Source organism: Aptenodytes forsteri, unplaced genomic scaffold (assembly GCF_000699145.1).
Source record: "Aptenodytes forsteri isolate BGI_AS27 unplaced genomic scaffold, ASM69914v1 Scaffold8, whole genome shotgun sequence".
Taxonomy (NCBI): Eukaryota; Metazoa; Chordata; class Aves; order Sphenisciformes; family Spheniscidae; genus Aptenodytes; species Aptenodytes forsteri.
The window spans coordinates 5,474,128-5,498,461 of NW_008796218.1; the positions used below are offsets into that span (position 1 = coordinate 5,474,128).

Here is a 24,334-nt window from a genome sequence, read left to right on the forward strand (position 1 = left end):
GTAGATTCGTCTTTCTTCCCAAGAAAGATCAAACCGGAGTTACCATATGCAAAATGAATGTTCTGGCACATTTAAAAAAAAAAAAAAAAAAAAAAAAGGAGAAAATTTTCTAGTGTGCCTGCACTTGCTGCCAGCACGTTTGTAGAGGAAGGACATACTTGTAGAACCCTTGTTGTATGTAACTGAGGTCAGAAAACGTGGCTTGAGAATTTTCTGTTCCAGAGACCTCCTGCCTGACCTCGGTCAACTCTTCAGCTCTGATCTGCAAAGGGCTTAAGCATTTCTTAAAACTTAGTCTGTGAGCAATATGCCTGACTTCATATGTTGAATTTGTCTCTTAAATGCTTTATAAAATGAGAACAGGAATTTTTGTATCCTGCAGTTCCTCATTTGTAAAGTAGGGACAGAAATACTTGTTTTCTATGCTGTGTTCCTTTCCTGATACGTAATCTTGTTTGCCGTTCAGTCACTAAGCTCAATTAGTTCTCTCTGATGTACGATACTTTTCTTTTTAGTTTCTTTCTTAGTTTGCAAATGTCTATGAAGAAATTCTTAATTTATTATAACAGTTATTTTCAAATAATTTAGAAATCTGTCTTTTCATGGTGTCCTAGATGCAGTAAAGACTCTCTGTAAATAATCAGTTAATCATTCTTTCCTGTACTTACAAGTTCGTGTAAAAGAACCAAGAGGAAATAACATTTGCTGAAAATCTTTTCACAGCAAAATGTTTGCATGTATAAATACATGCAGAGAGGAACATGATGTGTATAAATACAATTAGATTCTTCTCCTTGAAGATCCAATTACTGGGGATTCATGTAGTATATAGTGAAATACTTAAATAATGTTTTGGAGAGCTGACTCACTATGCTTATGCCTGTAATTTGCTGCTGGGTAGTTTGTCACATATTTAATCTGTAACTAATTTTTTCAGGACTACCATTGTGCATCGTGCACTATTGTCAGATAGCAAAACCTTTCCTCACGTTTCATCTCGTACTTGTCTATAAGTGGTGGCCACATATTTTAGCTGCCTCTCTGAACTTTCCCTGGTCATACATAGCTTGGTAGTATGTAGTCTTTTCCTCCCATTTGACCTTCTCCCTCCACCCCTCCACCCCCTAAAAATTTTAAATATTCTTTCTTGATTATCTCTTGAGTAATGAAATAATCAAAATTGCGGTTCTGGCCTATCCTCTTTAATTTTCTTATTCTGCTGTAGTATTATCGTGTCATTAGACTGTGATGACTTTGAGAGTTTATCTGATGGGTTGTCTAGAAATGCTTAATTTCTGTCCAGTTTTGAGAGGAAGTTCCACTTAGACCTATTCTGTTACAGATTCTGGGTTTAGACAGGACTATTCAACAGAATGATCTAAGCCTTGTGTTCAGCATGACTATACCCTTAGTTTCCCACTTGCAAATAGGGTTAGGAAGTGTATTTCTTTCCTGCAAAATAATTTTGAAGATTGCGAAGCTGAAATAAAAATGCATGAGGCTTAAATGGATACCCAGAACTGCACTTGTAACGCTCCATTAGTGCTATTGTGTGGGGGAAAAAAACCACCCCAAAACAACCTCTACATCTGTAGAGCCAAGGAGGAGGGATATACTTCAGGATCTATAGCCTTCATCCCATGTAGTCTATACTTGCTTAGTTTGTCAGACAGAAATTTCATAACTACATCTAGTAGAACTGAGATGACTCATCTATATTCATTTTAGCATCTATCAGTAGGACGTATCAAAATGGTTGGAAACTGTTCAGCAGAAAGCTGCTGGGGATGTAGGATAGAGAAATGTGTGGCTGGTGACCCTCCCATATAGATACTTCCTTTAATTGCTGGATTGGAACAATAAAACAAGGTCTCGACTTCATACCCTCGAAATGTATTGTCATTACTAAATCCAGTGAGACTGAATGGATTTTGGGTTGTTGGTCCATCCTTTAGAAGCTGAAGTTTCAAACAGGCCTAATGTGGTATCATATAAGGCACGAAAGCTTAGATTTGTTTCTCATATGTCATAAACACGAAGCAAAATTTTGCCACTTTATTCCTCTTCCAAGGCTTTCAGTAGCAGTTCTCTTCTTTATTTTTTCCCATACCTTTTTCTCTCTCCCCTCATTCCAGACCTGAATCTTGTGAATTTTTTTGTGTAGATAGTTAACATTTTTTGTGTTTACAGCAAAAGAAGAAAAAATCCTATCTAAAAATCCCATACCTGAGATCAAAGTTAAGTGTATGTCCACCTAATGTATTTTGAATTTCTTAGAATTTAGATTAATTCAGGTTATAAAAACATTCTGTGTGGTAGTTTAGATTACCAGCTTTTAAGAGCATGGTACTGTCTATAAATACTGTCTAGAAGATTTTAGGTGCTAACAGAATACAGGCATTGATAAAGAGTAGTTTATAGGATGGAAATGGCAGTGAATGCCAATTTTCTGATGCATTTTTTTCATTATCTCTTTGTTTTCATTTCTGGTACCTCTGGGTTTCATGAGACGTGGCCATGTCAAAGTTTACCAGAAGGCTTTTGCTGAAGGGACTGGTATTCTGGGGATTGTTTCAGTCTTCCTCTTTCCTCCCTGCCCTCCTTCACATTTGCCTCTCAAAAATTCCTCTTCTTAGTAGCAGGTATTCAAGGACATCTCTATCAGTTTTTTTTTCTACCTGATTTTTGGGAAAAGCTGTAGAAAATGCTGACTGTAGCAATAAAGACTTTCTTTTTGGCACAGCCCACTCAATTTCTTCGCCTCTTTTGACCCTGTCCTTAAACTGGGAAGCTTGTAACTATAGACATGAATGGTTTGTTTTATTGCACAGTGAACCATCCTTCCAGTAAGTGGGTGAAAAGGAGTCAGCGAGGCAAAAAAAGTGAGAACATAGGGAGAGATCCACCTTGAGTATCACGATTACGCAAGCTTGGAAGTGTTTTCAGACATTAACTAGGTGATGGTAAAGCTGCCTTTTGAACTACGACTTACAAAGATATATCTCATGATATAGAAAAAAGAAATGTGTATGTACGCTCACGTTTAATACCATTTTACACATGCATATATAGCTACAAAGATGTGTGCAAACACGCAAATATTAAGTAGTTAATGCTGCATTTGCCACAAACCATCTACAGTGTTCTAATGCAGCAGAGGTTCTCCCCCCCCCCCCCCCGTCTGGCTACATCTTCCATTCCCTTAAATGAGGTCACCAGTGGAACCATTCATAATGCTTAATAACACACTCTACCAGTGATGCACTCTTCAGAATACTGAAATTGATTTTTCTTCTCTAAAAGTGTGACCTGCCAGTGTAGCCTTTGTCCTAACGCCTAATTAATACGTGAGTTCCTGACAGCACAGGATGTGAGCACAGATGTTCTGCAGGCATCAGAAAAAGCAGCCTCAGTGCAACGTCTAATGCTGTCGAAGGCATTTCATTTGCTGCCGATCAATGTCTGGGTTCTCCCCCCCCCCCCCCCGTCTGGCTACATCTTCCATTCCCTTAAATGAGGTCACCAGTGGAACCATTCATAATGCTTAATAACACACTCTACCAGTGATGCACTCTTCAGAATACTGAAATTGATTTTTCTTCTCTAAAAGTGTGACCTGCCAGTGTAGCCTTTGTCCTAACGCCTAATAATACGTGATGTTCCTGACAGCACAGGATGTGAGCACAGATGTTCTGCAGGCATCAGAAAAAAGCAGCCTCAGTGCAACGTCTAATGCTGTCGAAGGCATTTCATTTGCTGCAGATCAATGTCTGCTTTGAAGAAGAATAATTAAGGTGTTTTGTTCCTTTTGAAATGGGTTCTCAAAATTAGGTTTGAATCGTCCAAAGCTTAATAAGGGGCTAGATAGATATGCATGAGGTATGAGCATCTTGTTAAATTCATGGATGCTTAACACTTTTGAAATTCATATTATTAAGGTAAGAACCTAACTTTAGGCAGCCTCTTTAATGATAATGGTGAATATGGTTAAAGCTGTTAAAAATAACACAGTGGATCTGAGCAGCTACCTGTCTGTTCCACAGCACCTTTGCTGTAGTGCCTATCCTGAGATAACTTTTAAGAAAAATGCTGTTCTGTTCCCTGCCATATTATGCCTGCAACATAGGAAATTATACTGTTCATTCTGCATCACACAGAGCTTCTGTCTGAAATTGTCATCCTACCAAGATGAGGGAAATATTTTCGTGGACTTTATTTAGTCCTTCAAGGTTGGATGGACAGATTGTTTATTTGTTGTTAGTTGTTGTTGTTAGTTTTACTGTAAGTTAATCAGAATTTACACGGTTAGTGCAGAAATTGCTAGGTAAGGGTCTGTGTGATGCAGATGAGTCAATAATTCCTTGTGATCTTGAACTCTGAATTTAATACTTCCGCAGTGTCGGACTGCATCTTGTTAGGTAGTTGCACAGCCAGTGCTGTTCCTGTTCCTGAGGGTGTGGGCCACTCTCTTTTCCACTTATGCTTCCTATCACAGCGGCAGTGACAGCTAGTATGGCAAAGTACAGTTAAGCATGCTAAATGTATAATCCAGTTGTCTTTTAATGCAAGTTGACAGCTGCTGGCAAGGCGGGTTGAAATGGTATTCTTGGAGACTTCTGCTACACATCACAGTCTGAAAAAATCCCAATCCCTACAGCTCCTTCTTACAGGGTTTATTCAGCTCTGTTTGGTGTGAGAAGCACTGTATTCTTTTAATGAACTAGCTTTTTGTAATGCTTGCTAATTCTCCACAATGTTGCTTGCTTATTAACAAAAATTTCAGAACAGGAACAGTATACAGGCTTATGTTATTTACTATATCTGTTCATGATAATATTACCATTTTTATTGGTGCAAAAGTGCATTTCTATATAGCTAATTTAGTAATATATACCAGCACTAAGTCTTAACTAAGAGCTGAAGTACATTTGCAATCTGATGTTTTAACTTGCTGTCCTGAAGAAAAAAATGAAGTTAGCTTGTGATAAGAACACACCCCACCCCAGAACAATTTTCATTGTTCTGTCTTCAGAGGCGATTTACAGCCGTGAGGAGGTAAATAGTTTCTTTCTGGCTGTCATCAGAAGCCACAGAATCACAACACGGCTGAGGCTGGAAGGTGCCTCTGGGGACTGTCTAGTCCCATGCCCCTGCTCAGAGCAGGTTGTCCAGGACCATGCCCGGTCGGGATTTGAGTATCTCAGAGGATGGAGGTTCCAGGGAATATGTATTATCCTCTTTATAGTTTCACACTGATGTTTTAACTGTATAGCAATTTACTAACTTAGTAGGTGTATTTAGGCTTCTTAACGTGCTGCTCTTCCTGTTGTATACACTGCTAGATCTACTTGTGAATTTTCCAGGTTTCTGAAACTTTGAAGCACCATTTCATAATAGCAGTGTTGTTTATTAGGGGATGTGGCATAATCTGTGACTCGGGCTTATCTGTTTCTGGACCAGTTGTGTGTCCTTATGAAAGCTGCATCTGTTTTCTTTGTTGGTCCTCTCCAATAGATTTCTTTTCTGTTTTGTTTTCAGTGTTTCTGGTGCATGGATGGGTGTGCTTTGGGGGTGAGGAGGGCAACAGTGAAATCCTGATCACCTCTTGGAGATTCTCTAGTGCAGTATGTGGGAAGTAAGATGCTTACCTTGGAGGCTAGTTTAGTCTTGTTTAAGTCTAGAAATATTATTGAATGTGAACCTCTGATCTCTGATTCTTAGAAAAGATGCTTTTTGTGAGTGAGCAATTCTCTTTTCAATAACTCCCTGACACAAAGACAACTAAGGCTTTTGCTGTTGCCTGACAGGGATTGATGGCCCAGCTGCTTTTCAAGATGATGTTCAGAAGATAGGAAGTCAAGTGCAGATTCTCACTGTTGGACAGTCTAGCCATGATGAAGATGATGGAGAGAAAATGGCTAGTGGCCAACAACAGCAAAGCAAACAAGATCTTAGAACAGCAATGCAGAAAAAAGGTAAGTAGCCAAAGCTGCCTTCATGTTCCCATTGCTTGCTTTATGTACGTTGACTCCTTTTGCTATTCTCACTCTCAGCCCTAGCCGAAGCAGAGATTGTTACTCTGTGTTTCTTCTCCTCAGAGCCTGTTAGACTCTATTCTATTATCTTAAAAAAAAACCAATAATGAAGTTCTCTCTTGTCCCAAGGAACAAGAACTCTCCAGGCTCTCAGGGATGTGGCTTTCCCATCTGTAGTGCAGTGCCGCTATTAAGGTACCAGGCAGATGCTAGTGCTCATATCCATCTGTTCACATTTTTATATTGTACAACTCTGGAAATCACTTACTTGAGGGTTAATAAAGGAGTAGGGAATAGCAACATTCAAACTAGAATACTAATTTTAGTATTGACAATTTACTAATTGTCAGTTAAATATTGTTCATGTTTTCATAATGTGTGTTCGTGCTTGCAGAGGTGAAAATTACAGCACCGTGTATTCTGCAGCATTTCCCATGCATAGTCCTCACATGTTCTGGAATATTTTTTTTTTCTAGAGGCATGCATGATTTGGGAGATAGATTGTGTATGTACACATTCATGCATCCGTCCCTTCCTTCCTGCACTGTTATTATCTCTCATTAGACATTAACTGTAGGAAGGGAAAAAAAAAAATCCTAAAATCCTCACAAAGCTTTTTCTGAGGGCATTTGCTTTGGACTTGTTCTTCTTCAGTGTACAGCTTTTGAAGCAAAGATGGCTCAAGCCAAGAGTGCTCTGATGCTTTAAGAATAAACTCTTTGTGTATAAAGAGCAAAATGTAAGTGCAAACTTGACTCATCTAGAATAGACTATTCATACCTAAATGCCCGCCTCTTGTCTGCAGAGCAGTTCTCACTAAGATTCATTTTTTCTGGGACGTTACTCTGCAGATGTGAGCAACTTCAACTGAAATGGGCAGATTTTCTCCAAGTGTGGTATTTCCTGGGCATTTGAATCGGAGGGATGTTGGCATGACTAACGAGTTCTGATCTGTGTGGTGATTGTGTTGCCTTAGACCATGGCTCAGAATATTTAATCATCAGGCACACTACTTACTAAAGCTGATTGACTTAAAAACTATCAACAGACTTCTCAAATTAGGTCAGAGCACTCAGATTTTTACTCTGGGGGACATTTCTATTTTTTATGTTTTTTTCCAGGTTAAGATATATTTTTATTCTCCCCAGTTTTTTGTTTATTTTTTAATAGAAGTAGTGGGTGGGGTATTTTTGATTTGGTTTTGTTTTGTTTTGCTTTGTTGCTTCATATTCTTAAAAATATGATATGACCTTTTTTTACCAAGTCTGAGTATACTCCTAATCAGAACAGACACTGCTAAGAGTGGACCACTGGTATGCTTCAGGTCAGGGGGGAGGCCGCTTTTTTAAAATAGGAATGCTGAGGTTTATTCATTTTTATTAACAACAGAGCTATGCTCTGTGAGACACAAAGAAAGGTATTAAGACAAGACTGCAACTGGCAGCATCTCCATAAAATATTTTTACTATGCGTGTATGGTTTGCCACTTGATACCAGCAGAGGAGGGTTGTTAGAAACTTTGGAGTATCCCTGTATTCATGGGAAACTTTATGTAGAGCTAGGGTTTTTCATATGGATTCCAACTGCCAGTTCACTGCCTGTGACATGTCCTTACTGGCATGTCCCTGTTGGTCTGAAAAGCATTTAGAATTGCTGTCTCCCATCAGTCCTTCTCTTGCATGGAATAGGAGCAAAAGGAGAACAGAGAGATAAATGCTAACTGGCCTAATGGGAAAGCCTGAGTCCCATCAGATTTGCGTAGCCCTGATTTGTGCCCATTCTGCTCTCTGACACTAACTTTGTGGAGGGAAGCCTCTCTCAGCACATGTCTCTGCTTCCCCAGTGAGTCAAGTTCTGTTACGAGACAAGAGGTTATAGGCTACCTGAGTGTGAAAAGAATATGCCACTTGCAAGAAAATGCCAAATGTTTTATTTGATTTCTCCATCTGTTGGAAATTGCCATACTAGAATCATTTTCTTCCTGCAGGAAACATTTGTCCTTTTGATTTCTGAAGTCTTAATGTGTGAGTTCCTCTTTGGCAAATGAGTCACTAGGACAGAGCCAGGCTTCCATAAGTTTTAATACGGAATAACTAACATTTAGTCTTCACATTTATCAGTATCCTATGTGTCTCTGTAAAGACTTGGAATGAGCAATTTGGTCTTAGTTCTTCTTTGCCACCTGAAGTTCCAACTGTTTTGAGATTTAGGGAAGGAATGGGTTTGATTTCTGGGTTCAAAAACAAAACGGGATCTCTCTGAAGCATTCTTCCCCGCAGGTCATGAGTGCAGACTTTTCTAAGGCTGACACGGAATTTTCACCACCAAAATATTGGTGGTGAAATAGTGAGCACGGATGTAGAAATAAACTGATTATGTCTGTGCTGTGAAGTATGGCTTTATTGCACACCTGCCAGCTGAGGAGATGGACTGCCTCTATTACCCGTGCATAGTTGACTAGAACGTGGTTGTCATTATTAAGAAATAATGCTTGTGATTAATGGGTGTGCGATTAATAATGAGTGAGTTCTACAGGCTTTGAAAATATCTGTTGACCTGTGAACTCAGGCCTCCCTTGCATAATGAGATCCTATTGAAACATTTTGCTGTTGTGCTGTGTGGTGTATGTCCAGGCTGGGGGAACTGAAGAACTGGATAACAAGACCATTCATGGTGCAACTGAATGGAATACAAGCATTGCATATGCTCCTGTTTTACTGTTATACACTTGCTTTTACTGCTCTGGTGTTGTTTCATTATCCAGTGTGCATCTGGTGTCAAAAGCTATTTTAAAGGGATATGCATTGAAGTTATTGGAAGTAGCAATAACATAAAAAGTATTTAAATGCCCTTCTTGGTGTCTTTTTTTCCTCATTCCATTCCAAAATTTGAACTGAAGAAAACCATTATTGATACTGTCTCTAATGTTTGTATTTCTGTACGTTAGTTTGGTTCAGTCTCTGCTTGTAGACCAAGCTCATATTCCAAAAGACTAAGCTACATGAAAGTCTCTGTGCGTATCCCTGGAAGTCCCGGAAGAACAGTTTAGAGAGCCCGAGGAAGATGATGAGGACACACTGGGCACAGGGATTTAGGTAGAATGTGTCTGAATACTTTTTTCAATGTTACTGAATGAATATTTGTGTAGAATCTATGTTTATCACTTGTGTCGATCAGGTTTTTTGTGTGTGTGTGTTAGAATTCAAAAGTAGGCCAAAAACCTACCATACAGGGCACATCGTGCACAGAAACGTTTGTGGCACAACCGTTTAGCATGGATGATGTTTTCTGAAGCTTTAGCTCTGTGATCCAGGGCTTTTTGACTTTATCCAAAGTACTAAAAAAGAAGGCGACAGCAGGTATAAGCAGGTAGAAAGTGAATTTGATTGTGTAGAAAGCTAAAATGTCCATAATTGAGAATTCAGGCAGCAGCATTATGGCTCCATCCTCTAAGCCTTTAGCCCTGTACGGAGTCCTGTTGGCAAGTTAGGCTTGGTCACTCAATTAAGGGTTTGCAGAATCAAGCCCATGGATTTTTTCCTTTCCCAGATCCCCATGCAAATACATCCTGGTCCTCTTCCACCTCCCAATCCAGTCTTGTCGCCCTGGATCATGTTCCTGGTAAGTACAGAAGGAAAAAGTTAATTATGCCCATGCTGCCTGACTCTGGAAATCTTTGAGTTTCATTTATCCTTCTGCATTGGACTTACCAATAGTGGAAATTCTGGACCAAGTGTTTTCTTTTTTTCTTTTTTCCTTTTTTTTTTTTTTTTTTTTAAGGAAAAAATATTGGTTTTGGTTTGGGTTTTTTTTTTTTTCTTTTTTCCTTTTTTTTTTTTTTTTTTTTAAGGAAAAAATATTGCGGTTGGTCTCTAATACGTGCAACTTAGAGTTTGAACCTGAAAACAGGGTGGCTTCATCTGCATGATACTCCTTGAAAAACTAGGCCTGGCAAATGATGCTATTGCGTAGTTAGTCTCTAATACGTGCAACTTAGAGTTTGAACCTGAATACAGGGTGGCTTCATCTGCATGATACTCCTTGAAAAACTAGGCCTGGCAAATGATGCTTTCTGCTGCGAAGTCCTATTTGATGTTCAAAGCTGTGTTTCCCTTTGAAATGTCTGAGGTTTTGAATTCTTGTAAAGCCAATTTTTTAAGTGCTGTAAGGCAGTTCCTTTGGCCTGGGCTGATACTGTTTTTTACATGAACTAAATATGCATGAGAACATTTCCTTGATGTGAATATTCCTTCTCAGTCTAAGATCTGTTCTTCATCAGATCACATAGGAACGGTTAAAAGTGTGCTTGTAGAAGGGCTCGTATTTTAATTGTTAAGGTTTCCAAATGGCTGTGGTAGGTTGTCCACTCAGCTCCAATTTCAGGTTTAAGATTTTGTGTTGTGTTTGAAGTACTTGATTGGATGAAGAAAATCTGAATTTAATTCCTAACTGGATATTGCTCCTGTATCACTGGGTAACTCGATCCTTTCTGTGGAATGGAAACCGTAATATTTCCTTTCTCATTTGCTGAAACGTTTTGGCTTCTCAGGGCAGCTACTGTCTCACCCACGTATTTGTACACTGCCTCACACAGTGAACCCCCCTCACACACACCCTCTCTCACCTGTGAGCCTAAGGGTGCAACAGTATAATAAGTGATGTTTTACAGCAAGTATGGACAGCTTTAATGTATTAGTATTTCATATAAGTGCGCTGCTTTCTCCTCAGGCATTTCCAGCAGCATGAATTTTGATGAGGAAGAAGATGAGGAAGATGAAGACAGCTCCAGTTCTTCACAGTTAAACAGTAACACCCGGCCTGGTTCTGCCACGAGCAAGAAATCCAATAAGGTAAGGGGTGAGTGCCGAAGAACGCGCATGCAGGCTGCTGTGTACTGCGTGATTTCAGAGTGCAGTCAGGATAGGCCTGGCTCTCTTGTTTTGTTTTTAATATGCACTAGAGTATCTCCAAGGTGATTTACTGTGATAGCTCTCAGGGTTCACAGGAGCAAGCAATGAAAATAACTTGGAGAAAAGAATAGCAAATATTGTCTGAACTTGAATGAAGAGAAAGGTAAACAGTAAATATTTACCTTTCTACCTCTTGCAGGTGCTCAGAAGGATCTTTTGTTTCTATTGCCTTTTTCTGAGCATTTTCCCACCCTGTTCTCACTGCTAACATCTGAACATAAACTAAGACTTGGTCTTGTTCAAATATTCTAAATCACAAGCTCTTGCTAAACCAGTTGATAGTGCCCCACTCTTTTATATACTGCACTGACTTCTCATCTCTCTGATATCTCTATCTAGGTTAATCTGTCTTTCCCTACCACATTTCTTCCTTTCATCAAAGGCCATCGCTGTCCTTGGGTATGGCCTTTCTGAAAAAAGAAGTGTGGTGAGATGGGAAGGTGTGAGCCAGGGTTTGCTTTGTAACATTACAGCACTCTGCCTCTGCAGCCACCCCGTTCTGCTTTGCCAGATGTGTTTGTACACTGAGCATCAGCGGCACAGAGAACTGCTCCCTGGGCCTTTGGCAGCCAAGAGCTTGACCGATTGGATGGGGAGAGATCCTTAGCTTGATAAGCTGTCTTCAAGGCTGCTGAGGAATCAGAATGGGGAAGACAATATGTCCGTTGGTTTTATTTTTTTAAAGTGTGGCTTCTATCAAATGTCATTCCTTTGTACTTATAACCTTGTAAATCAAAGATGAGGAAACCTGAGTTTTGCTTACTGTTTTAGGAAGCAGCCTCAGCCCCCAGTCCTTCCACAAATGAGCCTCTCATAGATGTCGATGACCTGGAGGAATTTGCCGTAAGACCTGCTCCACAGGGTGTCACTGTCAAATGCAGAATCACAAGAGACAAGAAGGGAATGGACCGAGGGATGTACCCTACTTATTACCTCCACTTGGAAAGGGAGCATGGTAAAAAGGTCATAAAATAACTTGAATGGCATACCAGTTGCATCTGAATATAAAAAAATTATTAAAAGTCTGAAGAAGTCTTACAAAGAAAATATAATCTTACATTTTAAATATATTTTCACTTTCACTGAGATCTGCCCTACAGTCTTCCAAAAGCAAAACAATAGTATCACTTTGTTCTACTGTCTTTCTTCATATGTCTAATCTTTGGCCTTAAATAATCCATGCATGGCACCTTTACGTGACAGTCAGCAGTTGAGGCTCTCTGCATTCTGTGGCCTGAAAAGCATCTGTTTTCAATTCAACTGGAAGAGCCACAGCAACTTAGAAAGAAACATTTAACAAAATAGATCGAATTTAATTATTTAAACCATAAATAATGGACTGAGTGGTTGAGAAGTCACTTTCCCTTTCCGGATTTTTATCTGGTTTTGCTAAGTCCCAGGAGACCTTCTGTTACTTTGCTAATAATGCCGGAAGACAGAAAAATTGCCTATGGTTTCCTTATATCAAAGCAGGAAGTGGTGTGTGCTAACCCCTTTGGCATTCTAGAATATGTTTTTTTGCACTGCTTAGGTGTTTCTGTTAGCTGGAAGGAAACGAAAGAAGAGTAAAACCTCTAATTACCTCATCTCCATAGACCCAACTGACCTGTCTCGGGGTGGAGAGAGTTTTATTGGAAAACTGAGGTAAACACTGATACATCTACGAATTTTCTTTATCTAAATAAAGTTCATTTCAAATTAAGAAGCCTGTAAGCCACTATGACTTCTTAATTAGAGGCTTGACTACATCATGTGATAATGGTCTTAAAGTTTACCAGTATCCAAGGCATGTTTTCAAAACATCTCAAGTACTTACGAGTTCACATTCTATTAAAAGTCAGCAGGACTGAAACTCTTAAATGCTCAAAGGCCAGGTTCTCAAGGGTGTATGAGCACAACTTATCTTAATGGGATTTTCAGAAGTGCATGAGTAGATTGTGTCTAGCCCCTGTTGATATATATACCTTGGAATGGAAGTTCTGTCTGTTAGACAATCTGAAAATCTCCTTGGTTTTGCCCATTTCTTAAGATCCTAATTAGCATTATTTACAAGTAGTGGAATTCTTTCAGAACCAAGTGTTTCTTTTCTGTCTGTCATCCCATCATACATCAGTCTGTTGTTTGATACTTAACGTGGAGCCTCTCAATGTATGTTTAGATTGTCTGTGCCTGAGGAAAGGGACTACTGCTAATTGCCATTTGCCTCTGTGGATCTTGGAACTTCATGCGCTATTTATTGCAGTGCAAAAACAGAATGAGGATAATGTGCTTTTAGTATGTTCTAAGTTGTATTTTGTGCTCCTTGGTGTGACTGATCTTACTTACAACTTTATGAAAATCAGTCTCTGTATAGAGTTAGTAGTCAGGTAAAAAAGCAGATAGTTTTGTAGAGAGTAAGCATATTTTAAAAACCAAGCAAACACATGCAACAACCCCACCTGTTTCCTTAATGCTTTCTTGAATTTACTAGTTTGCAAGATGTCATGAGAAATCTCCAGTATAATGATAAGGGACCTTTAGTATACTCTGCTGTACTGTACCTTTACATTTTTGTTACGGCTTTTAATCCAGGACTTGCCATTTAGTTGGGATTAGAATTAACTATTTGTACTTGATACTATTCGTCTTTCCTTTGGGGCTACAATGCAGTAAAGGATAGATGTCTCGGGCAGCGTTACTGGCAAATGGTGATTGGATTTTCCTTTTTTTTTTTTGATAGATCAAATCTTATGGGAACTAAGTTTACAGTTTATGACAATGGAGTAAATCCAATGAAAACAACATCAAGCCTGGAGGCGACTATCCTGCGTCAGGAGCTAGCTGCTATTTGTTATGTAAGTACTGCTCACAGGCAAAATATGGAAGAAAGGGCAGTTCAGTTTCTGAAATAGCACACTGAATTTCCTTCTCACTTATGATTATGTAAATCAGCATTCATACTTTGATGTAATCAAACAGTTGATCTTCACTAGATAAACCAGGAAATTCAGTGGAAAGTAGAGGTGAAAAACGTGCACAGAACCAGGTTGCCCAGCTCTCACTTTTGGTCAGAAGGTGTTGGAGCTTTTACATAACCCTCTGGAAGAGGTAGGATGCTTCACAGCCTGCAGGCACCATCTGAGGAAGCCTCCTGAACTGGAAAGACTTGTGAACATGGAATTACTGCACTAAAGTATGATCATTTGTAATGGCATTTTGGAGGAGGCCTCTCTGATCCAAAACACAGGTAACTGGACAGCTAGGTCTGCAGCAGTGGCTGAGAGACTGGGACAAAAACTCTAAAACTCCTTTTTACCAGGAAAAAAAATGAACAAACCCCAAACAAAATCCAAAATTTAATTGAATGAGAGAAACCAGCTTCTTACAAGACAGTAAATAGCAGTTGTCAGGGGCAATGCAGACAATCAAGACTTGAAGCACAGGTGTTGTTGTTTCATGATTACTGGATGACTAGCTGTTTTGGTGAGAGTATTCTTTCTGTCCAGAAGTCTCTGGGCCCAAGAAACTCTTCCAGTCAAAATTGGTACATACACTGCTACAGAAGGTTTTCTGTTTTCACAAATCAACAACTTCTGACAAAAATACCCAAGAACCACTTTTCTGAAAAGTTCCTGCCCAGCTTTAATCAAGGATGCCCGGAGCTATGTCAGACCGAGGTCCAGCCATCCCAGCATATACCCTGAGTATGCACAGAATGCGTTCCTGGAAAGGTCAGCTCTAGGTTGCAGGGAGCAATGTGTCTGGAAGCTTTTGGCACATGAAAAAGAAAGCAGAGAGCCATCCCTTCCACACAAAGTGCTGAGAGCATTGAGGGGTGGCAGTATTAGCTGCTAACGTGTTCTTTCCCTGCTGCTTAGGATGCAGTTTTTCTGTGAATATAGTATAAATAGTGGTTTTGTTCGCATGTGCTGTTATTCAGGCACATGGCCTACAGTTGCAGACAGACAAACACACACATATCCCTCCATTCCTGTTGGATTTGAAACTCTCTGAGAATGTCAGAAAATCCAGTTAACAGGATTTAACAAGAGAGTCCAGGATTTGATGTCAGTTTACAGTTTGACTGACGTTTCAGTAGGAACCTAGGAGAACTTACATGTTTAATAAAGGTAATTTTACTGGTTTATGGAGGAGGGCATTCCCTGGAGCCAGGCAACTAGTCTTCTGGTGCAAAGTAGAAATACAAGGAGAAAACAAAAAACTGTTTTAAAAAAAGTTATGTATTAAAAAAATTAGGCATTGCTTGTATAAGTCAACAGCAATGACATTTGAAACATTAACATTGCCAAATAAAAAACTCAGTTGCAGTCAGCAGAGGTAATTAGAAGTGTGAGTGTTGGAAAGAACAGAACCATGGCCGCTGTTTGGAGAATGTGGCTAAGATAAGCTGCTTTTATATGTCTGTTTTGAGATCAGCAGTTTAAAACTTGTACATTTGTATAAGAAAATGACTTGTTCCATTGATATCTTTATACTTGTGGAGAAAGGCAGCAGGCTTGCAGGTGTGCTGTGGCCAGAGGACAAAAGGAAATCAGAATGATATTTCATAACTAGCCAGGTTTGCTGAAGTAAGATTAGTGTTCCTGGCTGCAGCAGAACCACAGCAAAGAATGCCAGAAAGAGCACTCCTGAAACACCCTTTTAATTCCTGCCTTGAGATTTTTCCTGCAGCAAAAACTATAATAAATAACACTTTGAAAGCACCACTATGCCTCTCACTGTTTCTCAGCTCATCCGATCAAGTATGCATCTGGAGAGCAAGCTGTACCTGCTTCCATCAACTTACTGAGCCTGACCTGCTGAATCATCTCAGCAAGTCTAGTTTATACAGGCAGAAGGTGGTGATGCATCTATTGTTAACTGTGGGATAAACGTGCTGAGAACTCTCATTGTGGAGCTCACCTTAGGGCATGTTTCAAGCAGCAGGAATAAAGTTAGTGCAAGGACCGAGTTTTATCAGGTGCTGTTAACCATTTTTACTCTCCCCGCTGATGGCAGGCTAGCATATTAATAAACCTGCAGCAGCACCTAATGGCTGATTTCAGAATCGCTTGGCAAAATTTATCAAGAAGCAGGGAGGTGTAACTGTACCATTTGTACCAGGATTTTCTGTGCTGGATTCCTTTATGTCCATAGTATCTCACAGTTCAGTTTGTGTCAGATTCTGCAAGCAGGGAGCTCAGCTGATATTCTGAGGTGTGACTCAGGTTTCAGGAAAGCAATAAAACTATGTATTTCTACTCAGGCCTCAATCGCTTGCATTGTGCTCCAATGTAGTGGGTTCTGTAGTTTGGGCTTTTTATGGAACGATAGTTTCTACAGAATATATTAAGGACAGGGCACAGCTGTGTGAATCAAGTCCAGAAAGGGAAATGGCTGAAGGAAAATTGGGGTAATTAAATCGTGACTCTCCTGGGAGCTGTTGGGATATACGCCTTGCAGCTTTTATCATGGTAGCTATTGCAACCATAGTGAAATGCTTACGTGATTTTATGAAAGTGTGTAAGATTTTAAAAGCAACCCTGGGGAGAGGGGCTGTGTTCTTTCAGTCCAGTTTATTGTGACACACACTCACAGAACAGCTTGGCCTAAGGCAGGGAGTGCAGCTTCAAAGCAATACTGGGCCAAGTCCTTAGCTGATTTAAATAATTGGTGTGCTCGTTGAGTCAATAGGGCTCTGCCAGCTAACAGCTCTTATTTTGAGTTCCTATGTAAACGAAGACTGTCAGTGGCATTAAAATGGTGTGAAATCAGACTTTGGCCTATGTTCCCCTAATAATGCCATTTGCAGTCTTGAACTTACACACACAAAATAGTGGAGGAGGGAAATAAGAGAAACGGGGAATGAGACAGGAGATAAGGGGAATTAATTTTATTTGGATGCAGGTAGATTGGAAAGGTCTGCTTTTAATTAAAGCTCCTCTTTTTGTCCCTACTGTTTTCCTCATATAGTCCATGTTTGTAGAATTTCAATTCTGTACCTTGATTTTAGCAAAAGGGTAGTATTTGCCAATAAAACGTTTGATATAATTGGTGACTGATGTAATGCGCAACTAGAAACTGTTCCCTTATCATTTGGCAGAAGCATTGATTTCAGTGTTTCTGAGTAAATCCAGATATAGTCCTGTTTTTTCAGAGTGATAATACTGTTTGTTGGGAGGGAAGTGGTTCAGCGCTATTATTTAATTTTACCTTGAACAATGTCTTCAAGCAGTCGGCATCTAAATTAATTGTATGTAGCAGAACTGCAGCTTGATGAGAAGAGCTTGTAAGGCATTGCAGAGAAGAACAAAATTGTCAGTAGTTACTGGAAAATAAGCATGAATCTTTTCTTAGAAATTGTCCTCTGCTGTGCTGAGTCTCTCCTGCTTATAAAATCTGCTGGCAGTCATTTTAGTTTGAGTCTCGCCATGATGCAAAACCAAGTATACACTTCCAACTGAACTGATAACATTGGTTTACTCTGCCAAAGGCCATGACGTAAGTGATTCAGAAAAGAGGTAGAATCTTCCCATTAATGTATATAGTTATGAAGATATAGGAATATACTTGGATTGCTTCAAGAGTATTCAGTAAAATAACTCAGTGGAATTTTTCTTGCATGCATGAAAATCTTCAATGAGTTGTGTAAAATCTCCAGTTGGTTTGCTGAAACAACCAAAGTTATTTCAAAGGTCTGATGGATGACAAAACTTCTGCACAAGTAAATTTTAGGCGGGTATTTTCAGATGTTTCCAGTGAGTTGAGATGTGTGGATTTTTGCTTGTAAAAGTAGAGATGTTTTAAAAAGTTTAGCGTTCCTTAAAATCAGGACACTTTAATTAAATATATAAAAGCAGAGACATCTGAATATGTCATTCTGTACATCCCAGTGGTAGAGCCACACCAGCTGGAGCCTGGGGGTGTCCAGTTCTTGGCACCTTGTGGTACATTGTTGGCAATAGTCCAATGAGAATTTCCTTTCTGAGATTCCTTAGTGTGTGTCCACAGACCTTCACTTGAAAAAGGTAGAGGGGGAAAAATGCATGTGACCGAAAAAAAATAAAAGTAGCACAAAACATGAGGAGATGGACTTTTGGAGGTGTCACTGTTTCATTTACTGGAGTTAATGCTAAAATGGGCAATCAGGTTTTACTGAGTGAGTTGGAAAATATCGCCCTTTACTTTTTCAAAAGTAGATGACGACTTACTGAAATATTTGGCCCCAGTTTCTTCTGTGGGAAAAAGAAAGCCTCAGATAAAAATAAGACTTTAGGCCTATTTAGATTTTAGAGGTTGTGTTTTGAGACGATAGTGCAATACTGGAACCCTTTTGTGAAAAGCTGGTCAGAAAGGCATCAAATCATGTTTAATGGAAGAACTTGTATTTTCAATGGATTTGGTTTTGCTGCCCATGTTATTTCTTTACTTTCTCTGCCTTCATAGCTCAAAAATTTGCATTCATGCTAATGTGTTTGTTTTTTACCATGCTCATCTCTAAGCATAACATATCTGAAGACTTTGAAAACCACAGCACTGCTAACAGATGCTCTTACTGGCAGCTTCTTCTCGTTTGCTTTTGTGCTGGCTCTGGAATAAATGGAGTTGGTCCCATATATTTAATTTTGTCTCTCATCAAAATGTGTGACTGCATTGTATGATTTTTAAATTACAACTACTTTATTTTGGGATCTAGCAGTAGCCAAGCAATCTGGTTAGTTTCTTAACAAAGGGATTCTTTTTTAAAATTGCATTAAGGTTGCTGGCAGCCAGTGCTAGGAGTGGTTTTGGAAACCTCTCTATTTCCATTTTTCCTGTTGTCGGAGCTTCTAAGACAAAGCTAGAATGTTTGGCAGTGCCAGTGAAGGTTGGAGTTTCAAGATGTTTTTTGAGTTGACTAACAAATAAGTTCCCTGGGCTGCCACTGTGTCTCTCTGTTGAAGAAGTTAACTTTAAAAATACAGAACATGATGAACTCTTTTCTAAACATTTTTAGGAAACAAATGTCTTGGGGTTTAAAGGACCTCGTAAAATGAGTGTGATCATACCAGGAATGAATATGGACCACGAAAGAGTTTCCATCAGACCACGAAATGTAAGTCATACCATCAGTCAACGATAAAGATTACTTGAATTCTTTTTCAGTTAGAGTTGGTTTTTTGCATTTCTGAAGGTTTAGAGGTTAAAAGAAACAGTATTTGAACAATTGCAGAACAATGGGATGTGTGACTAGTTCTGTGACTCACAAAAGCACTACAAATAATGATGCATTTTGATAACAAAAGATACAACTAACCTTTTCCAAGCTGTGGAAAGGACTCAAATGCACATTCGCAATAAGATACTCAGTTTCATTTGATGATACTGTTTTGAGGATTGAGGGTGACAGTTTAGTCTTTGGGCTAGGATTTATGAATGGTATTTTTTGTCTTGTGAGAGTGTTAAACTGAAGTGTGTATCTATGGTGTGTGCAGGAACATGAAACACTTCTTGCAAGATGGCAGAACAAAAACACAGAGAGTGTCATTGAGCTGCATAACAAAACACCAGTCTGGAATGATGACACCCAGTCCTATGTTTTAAATTTCCATGGTCGAGTCACACAGGCCTCAGTGAAAAACTTCCAAATTATTCATGATAATGATCGTAAGTATAGCTCTCTGTCTGTAATGTGTAGAAACAGTACTGCACACACAGTCTGACAGTGATTCTGCCCTTACTGTTGTTACCTGAGTGAGTGTAATTTAGTTATGTGGGTCCAACTTAATGCTGCTCTGCCATGTGGCTATGACATTGATGCAAGTTGGGTGTTTAAATGCTCATGCTTGAGATGGGTGATTCTGCTATGTGCTATCTTAGTTTTCTCCCTTGGCTGCCCGGCTTATGAACTGAGCAACAGTTTAGAGTTGTTTCTGCTCTCAGAGCTGTGGTACTTCCAGTCAGCAGGACTGTGGGGCAGTATCACTCCACTCAAGCACTTGTATCACACAATCCTTTCTTGTTTTTTTTTGTTCACGCTGGTCCCCATATACTGCCCAGCTGGAGATGGTGGCAGTCAGACCGGTCCCACTGCACGTCCACGTTGCCATTACTACTCTTTGTAGCATTAGCCCTACAGAACACCCTGAAAATGTCAGGATTGCCTTTCACACATCACTAGGACCTTACTGATGTGCTGCTTTCTGCCAGCAGTGTACAGCCCCCTTTTTTCTCGGGCTTAAGTACAGTTGTTGGAGCAGGGATAAAGACAAGTGCTCGAGTGGAGTGATACTGCCGCACTTTACACTCACTTTAGGCAGCCATAGTCACTAGGTGCTGGAGCACATTGGGCTATACCAGTGCCATGCTTAGACTGCGGGGGAATATTGGAAACTGGTGAAAGTCGCTCTGCCAGTCTCTGAGAGCAACACTGAGTTTGAAACATTGGTGTATGCTTTTGCTGCATTTTATAAGGTGAAACAATTACATCTGCTTCTACAATGAAACATTCAAACTGTGAATGAGGCGAGTTTTCCTCTTGCTGACAGAGTACAAAAGGGAAAAAAAGTTGAGGAAGAATTTCTGAATATGATATAACAGAGAGACATGATTAGGTCTAGATCACAATCATGCCTTCTCTTCCCCCATTATCCTTGCTTGTCCACTTGCCTGAAGTTAAGTAGGAATAGGATTAATTGGTTCTTGGTACATGTGAAACTCAGCACTAACTCTATATAAAAGGCTTGAGCATTTTATAGAGAAGCAATTTTCTCTCTGTGTTTGAAAAAAACACTTTTTATCTGTGTAATTTTTTTGAAGACAGTAACAAGTCTTGCAATCCTTTATCACTCAACTGTTTCTCACTCAAGCTATCCTTGCTTCTCCCTCTGATATCAGCACGCCCACTTGCATGAAGAAGTGTTGCAAAGTTTGATGAGTGAGCATGTTTTGTTTGTATTTTATTGAGCTGGGCCAGAGGATGATGTTGAATGCATACTTATTTAGTAAGGGCTGCAAACAAAAATAATGCTTTGTCACTTTTTATGACCTTTCTTGCAGCTGACTACATAGTGATGCAGTTTGGCCGCGTGGCTGAGGATGTGTTCACCATGGACTACAACTACCCAATGTGCGCACTACAAGCCTTTGCTATTGCCCTTTCAAGTTTTGACAGCAAGCTGGCTTGTGAGTAAAGGGGCATGGGTGAGCATCCTCTCAAAGGAAGCAGTTTGCCATATGATTCCCAATTCCTGCTGGTGTCCTGCTGGTCCATACTAAACAGGTCGGGGAAAATGCCGTTGTGGAGGACCACTCTATTGCTGAAGAGAAAGTAAAAGGAATCTTCTAAAAAATTCAGGACATTCAGGAAATAATATTTTCCTTTTTTTTCTGTCATATTTTTCTGGAAGTGGCATCAAGTTTGTGTAAATAGAAGTTCTATCTCATGTCCTTGATTATGTTATGGAGATGTGCCATGATGTACTGTACCGTGGCTCTAGTAGCACCATTATAACGGTGTCTTTTTTAAATCCAGAAAGGGCGTGCACGCTCGAAAAATTTCTTTTTACATATAAGAATTATTCTGAGGCTGCAATCATACCTCAAGGTTGCATTTCTACATCAGCTAATCAGAGCTTCACATCATCCAACGTAAAAGAAAGATCACAAAAAAGATGCACTTTTTTGAATTTGCAAGGATCTCGTGTAGTATAAAGCCAAGTCTGAGGGCTGAAAAACCTCTACTGGACTGAACTTGATGCATTGCTATTGTATATGTAGAAGGGCATGATGAATTTTAATTGCAGTAGGAGGAAACGGAGAAGTAGAAAGCACAAAATAATGTTGCACAAGTCACTTGAATTCTAAGCTGTCATTATGTTTTAACATCTACATGCTTTTTAATTTGTTTCAAATGGAAATGTATTTGGAGTACAGAAAAGGAAAACGTCTAGATGCCAAGAAAACATAACTTACGTTGAATTTGGCATGTCGCGTGTTGGGAATTTATATCCTTGTATTGCTGTGGTAATTCAAACACGTATTTTGTATGAAGTGATATAAACAGTTGGATAAAGGCTCTCTATAGAGAACCTTATTATTTTGAACAGGCTGTGTAAAGCTGAGGAAGGTAAATGGAAATATTTTATTAAATTTGTCTGGCCTTTTGCGATTTTACAATGTGTTGATTGCATTTTTTGAACTTTCAGCAACAACCACTTTTCATATTTATTTCCCATTGTAAGAATGCTTGAAATCGATTGAAACTGTGTATGTTGTTCTCTAATGTAAACGTGCCAGCTACTGAGCTAAATCCTTCTAGGCAAATCTAGTGTATGCTGTATACAAATGAGACACTGGCAGGACACAGAATAGCTTAAAATAGTGTGGCTTTTTTGTTTCTTTTTTTCTGATTTATCTGGAATATATAAAGAAATACCATTCCAAAACACAAGCAAAGAACAAGCCATTCTCTTCTCTTCCCTTCTGAACATCTCGAAAGCCAAGAGCTGCAACTGAAAGCACACTGTAAAACACCTTTAAAAATAAGGAGTCTGTCTGCCATTGTTCTGTACAATGTTATCCTAAACGGCACCCAAAGTAATAGAATTTATATGTAGTTCACCAGAAGGGTATTGAAATGTGAGTGAAGAAGTAGTTGCGTTTTATACTGTGTGTATTCAGATCCTCTTTTTTACTCTTCATAGACTCTCGCACAACCAAAGATTATGTAATGAGAAAATGAGATCAAATCTGCTTGTCTCATAGCTGTCAGTCCCTTTTTGACTATAGGGGACAGGCCATAAGGAGAGGTTCTGCCATTTGGACTGTATAATTTCAACTAATAAAAGAAATATGCTCTCTTCTTCATATTTGCTTTCAGGTCTCCTTCCCAGTATGCAGACAAGGAAATTTCAGATAAGAGATGAAAATAAGTAATTGCCAGCATTTTTTCTAATCTTTTTTAAAATCTATGGAAAAAAGTCTGCTGGCTTTGAACAGTGTTTTGTTCATGGACTCAGCCTGTCAAATGTCAACTTTAAATAACAGGAAGCTCTGTCATTTTTTTCACATCTTTTTGCAAGAAGCCTTTCCATGCAATGGTATAAAATGGGAAGACACCTTTTGTTTGAGAGAAACGAGCAGTCCGTTCCCTTAATGAATGATCAAAATGATGAGTCATGAGCTGCAGTGTGATACTTAGGCTTTGCACATGGATGCTTTGTTTTCCCCTGTCGTCGGTGGTTTCCCACTTCACATCCCCATCTGTGATCTCACTTTGAATTTTAACAGAGAGGGCCCTTAGGCCTTTGGTTACCTCATGTCAGTCTTTAAAAACTAGCTCGAATGATAACCAGAATTTTTTGTTTAGACTACTGCAAAACCAGACAAGAATTCCCACTGATGGTATTTAGGTGTGATGTGGATTTCAAGAACCCTGCAGCATGGGAATGGTTGAATCTGCATGGCTTTAATTCTGTGGCTCACCAGTCATACGTTTTCTTTAAAGCCTGAGAAAGTGGCACCTGACATAGCTTTCTGCCTCTCTCTGTGCACAACACCGTGTCAAAGGAACTAGGTGTCTTATGGTGCAAATATACGATCCGTTGGCTTTAGTAGTGGAGTTGGTTTAGGAAGGGTTATTTTTAACATGGATCGTAACAATGGTCTGACTTGCATCATGGCCCCGCAGGGAACTGGCACAAAAAGGAAGCTCATGTGCAGTGAACTCCTGCACAAGGGTGAGAATGAGGGGCTGGGGAAAGGCAGAGAGTTCAGCTTCTTGGGACAGTTTTGCTGCCAGCACATTGTGTAACTTCACTCTCACTGAACGTTTTTCCCAGGCCAGGTATTTTTTTAACCTGTAAGCATGCCAGGAGGAAAGTGGTGACTCAAATTCCCATCATCTTAACAGAATCATACAGGGACATCAGCCAACGAGCTGCTGAGGAAAACATTCCCCACCATAAATTGAGGTCACTAGAGGGGGATGTTAACGTGGGACTAAGAGGAATGAGGAGCTTTCATTAAATCTGGTTCAGTTACAATAGGATTTGTGCCTAGTGGCCTTTGCCAAAACCCTAATTCCTCACTGTTGTTGAGCGAGGTACTGTTCTTTTGATCCACTTGACCATCGCCATCTGCTCTGAAAGCAGTTTCTTTTAATTCTGCATTATATAATTTCTGATGGACACTTTCTGGTGAAGGGCACTACTGCAAGGTGCTATCACAAGTTTTCCAGCGCACCTCCAAATTTTGTTTTCCTAACTTGGTAAAATCACAGCAGGTTCTGTCTTAACATACAGTCATATCTGAGATTACACAGTCCTCACAAAGTTTCATTCCCCCTGCCCCAGCAATAAAATCTTGGCA

At 39.6% G+C, this 24,334-nt stretch overlaps 1 protein-coding gene across 1 annotated transcript in view; it reads left to right on the plus strand.

The window, feature by feature from the left end:
* Positions 1-21,156, plus strand: part of TUB (tubby bipartite transcription factor) — a 161,720-nt gene extending 140,564 nt beyond the window's left edge. Inside the window, exons 5-12 of the mRNA XM_009288794.1 lie at positions 5,808-5,975; positions 10,764-10,885; positions 11,777-11,968; positions 12,537-12,649; positions 13,725-13,839; positions 18,981-19,079; positions 19,459-19,630; positions 21,023-21,156. Coding sequence (XP_009287069.1) covers positions 5,808-5,975; positions 10,764-10,885; positions 11,777-11,968; positions 12,537-12,649; positions 13,725-13,839; positions 18,981-19,079; positions 19,459-19,630; positions 21,023-21,156 — 1,115 coding nt within the window. The remainder of the gene's footprint in view (positions 1-5,807; positions 5,976-10,763; positions 10,886-11,776; positions 11,969-12,536; positions 12,650-13,724; positions 13,840-18,980; positions 19,080-19,458; positions 19,631-21,022) is intronic.
* Positions 21,157-24,334: the final 3,178 nt, after the last annotated feature.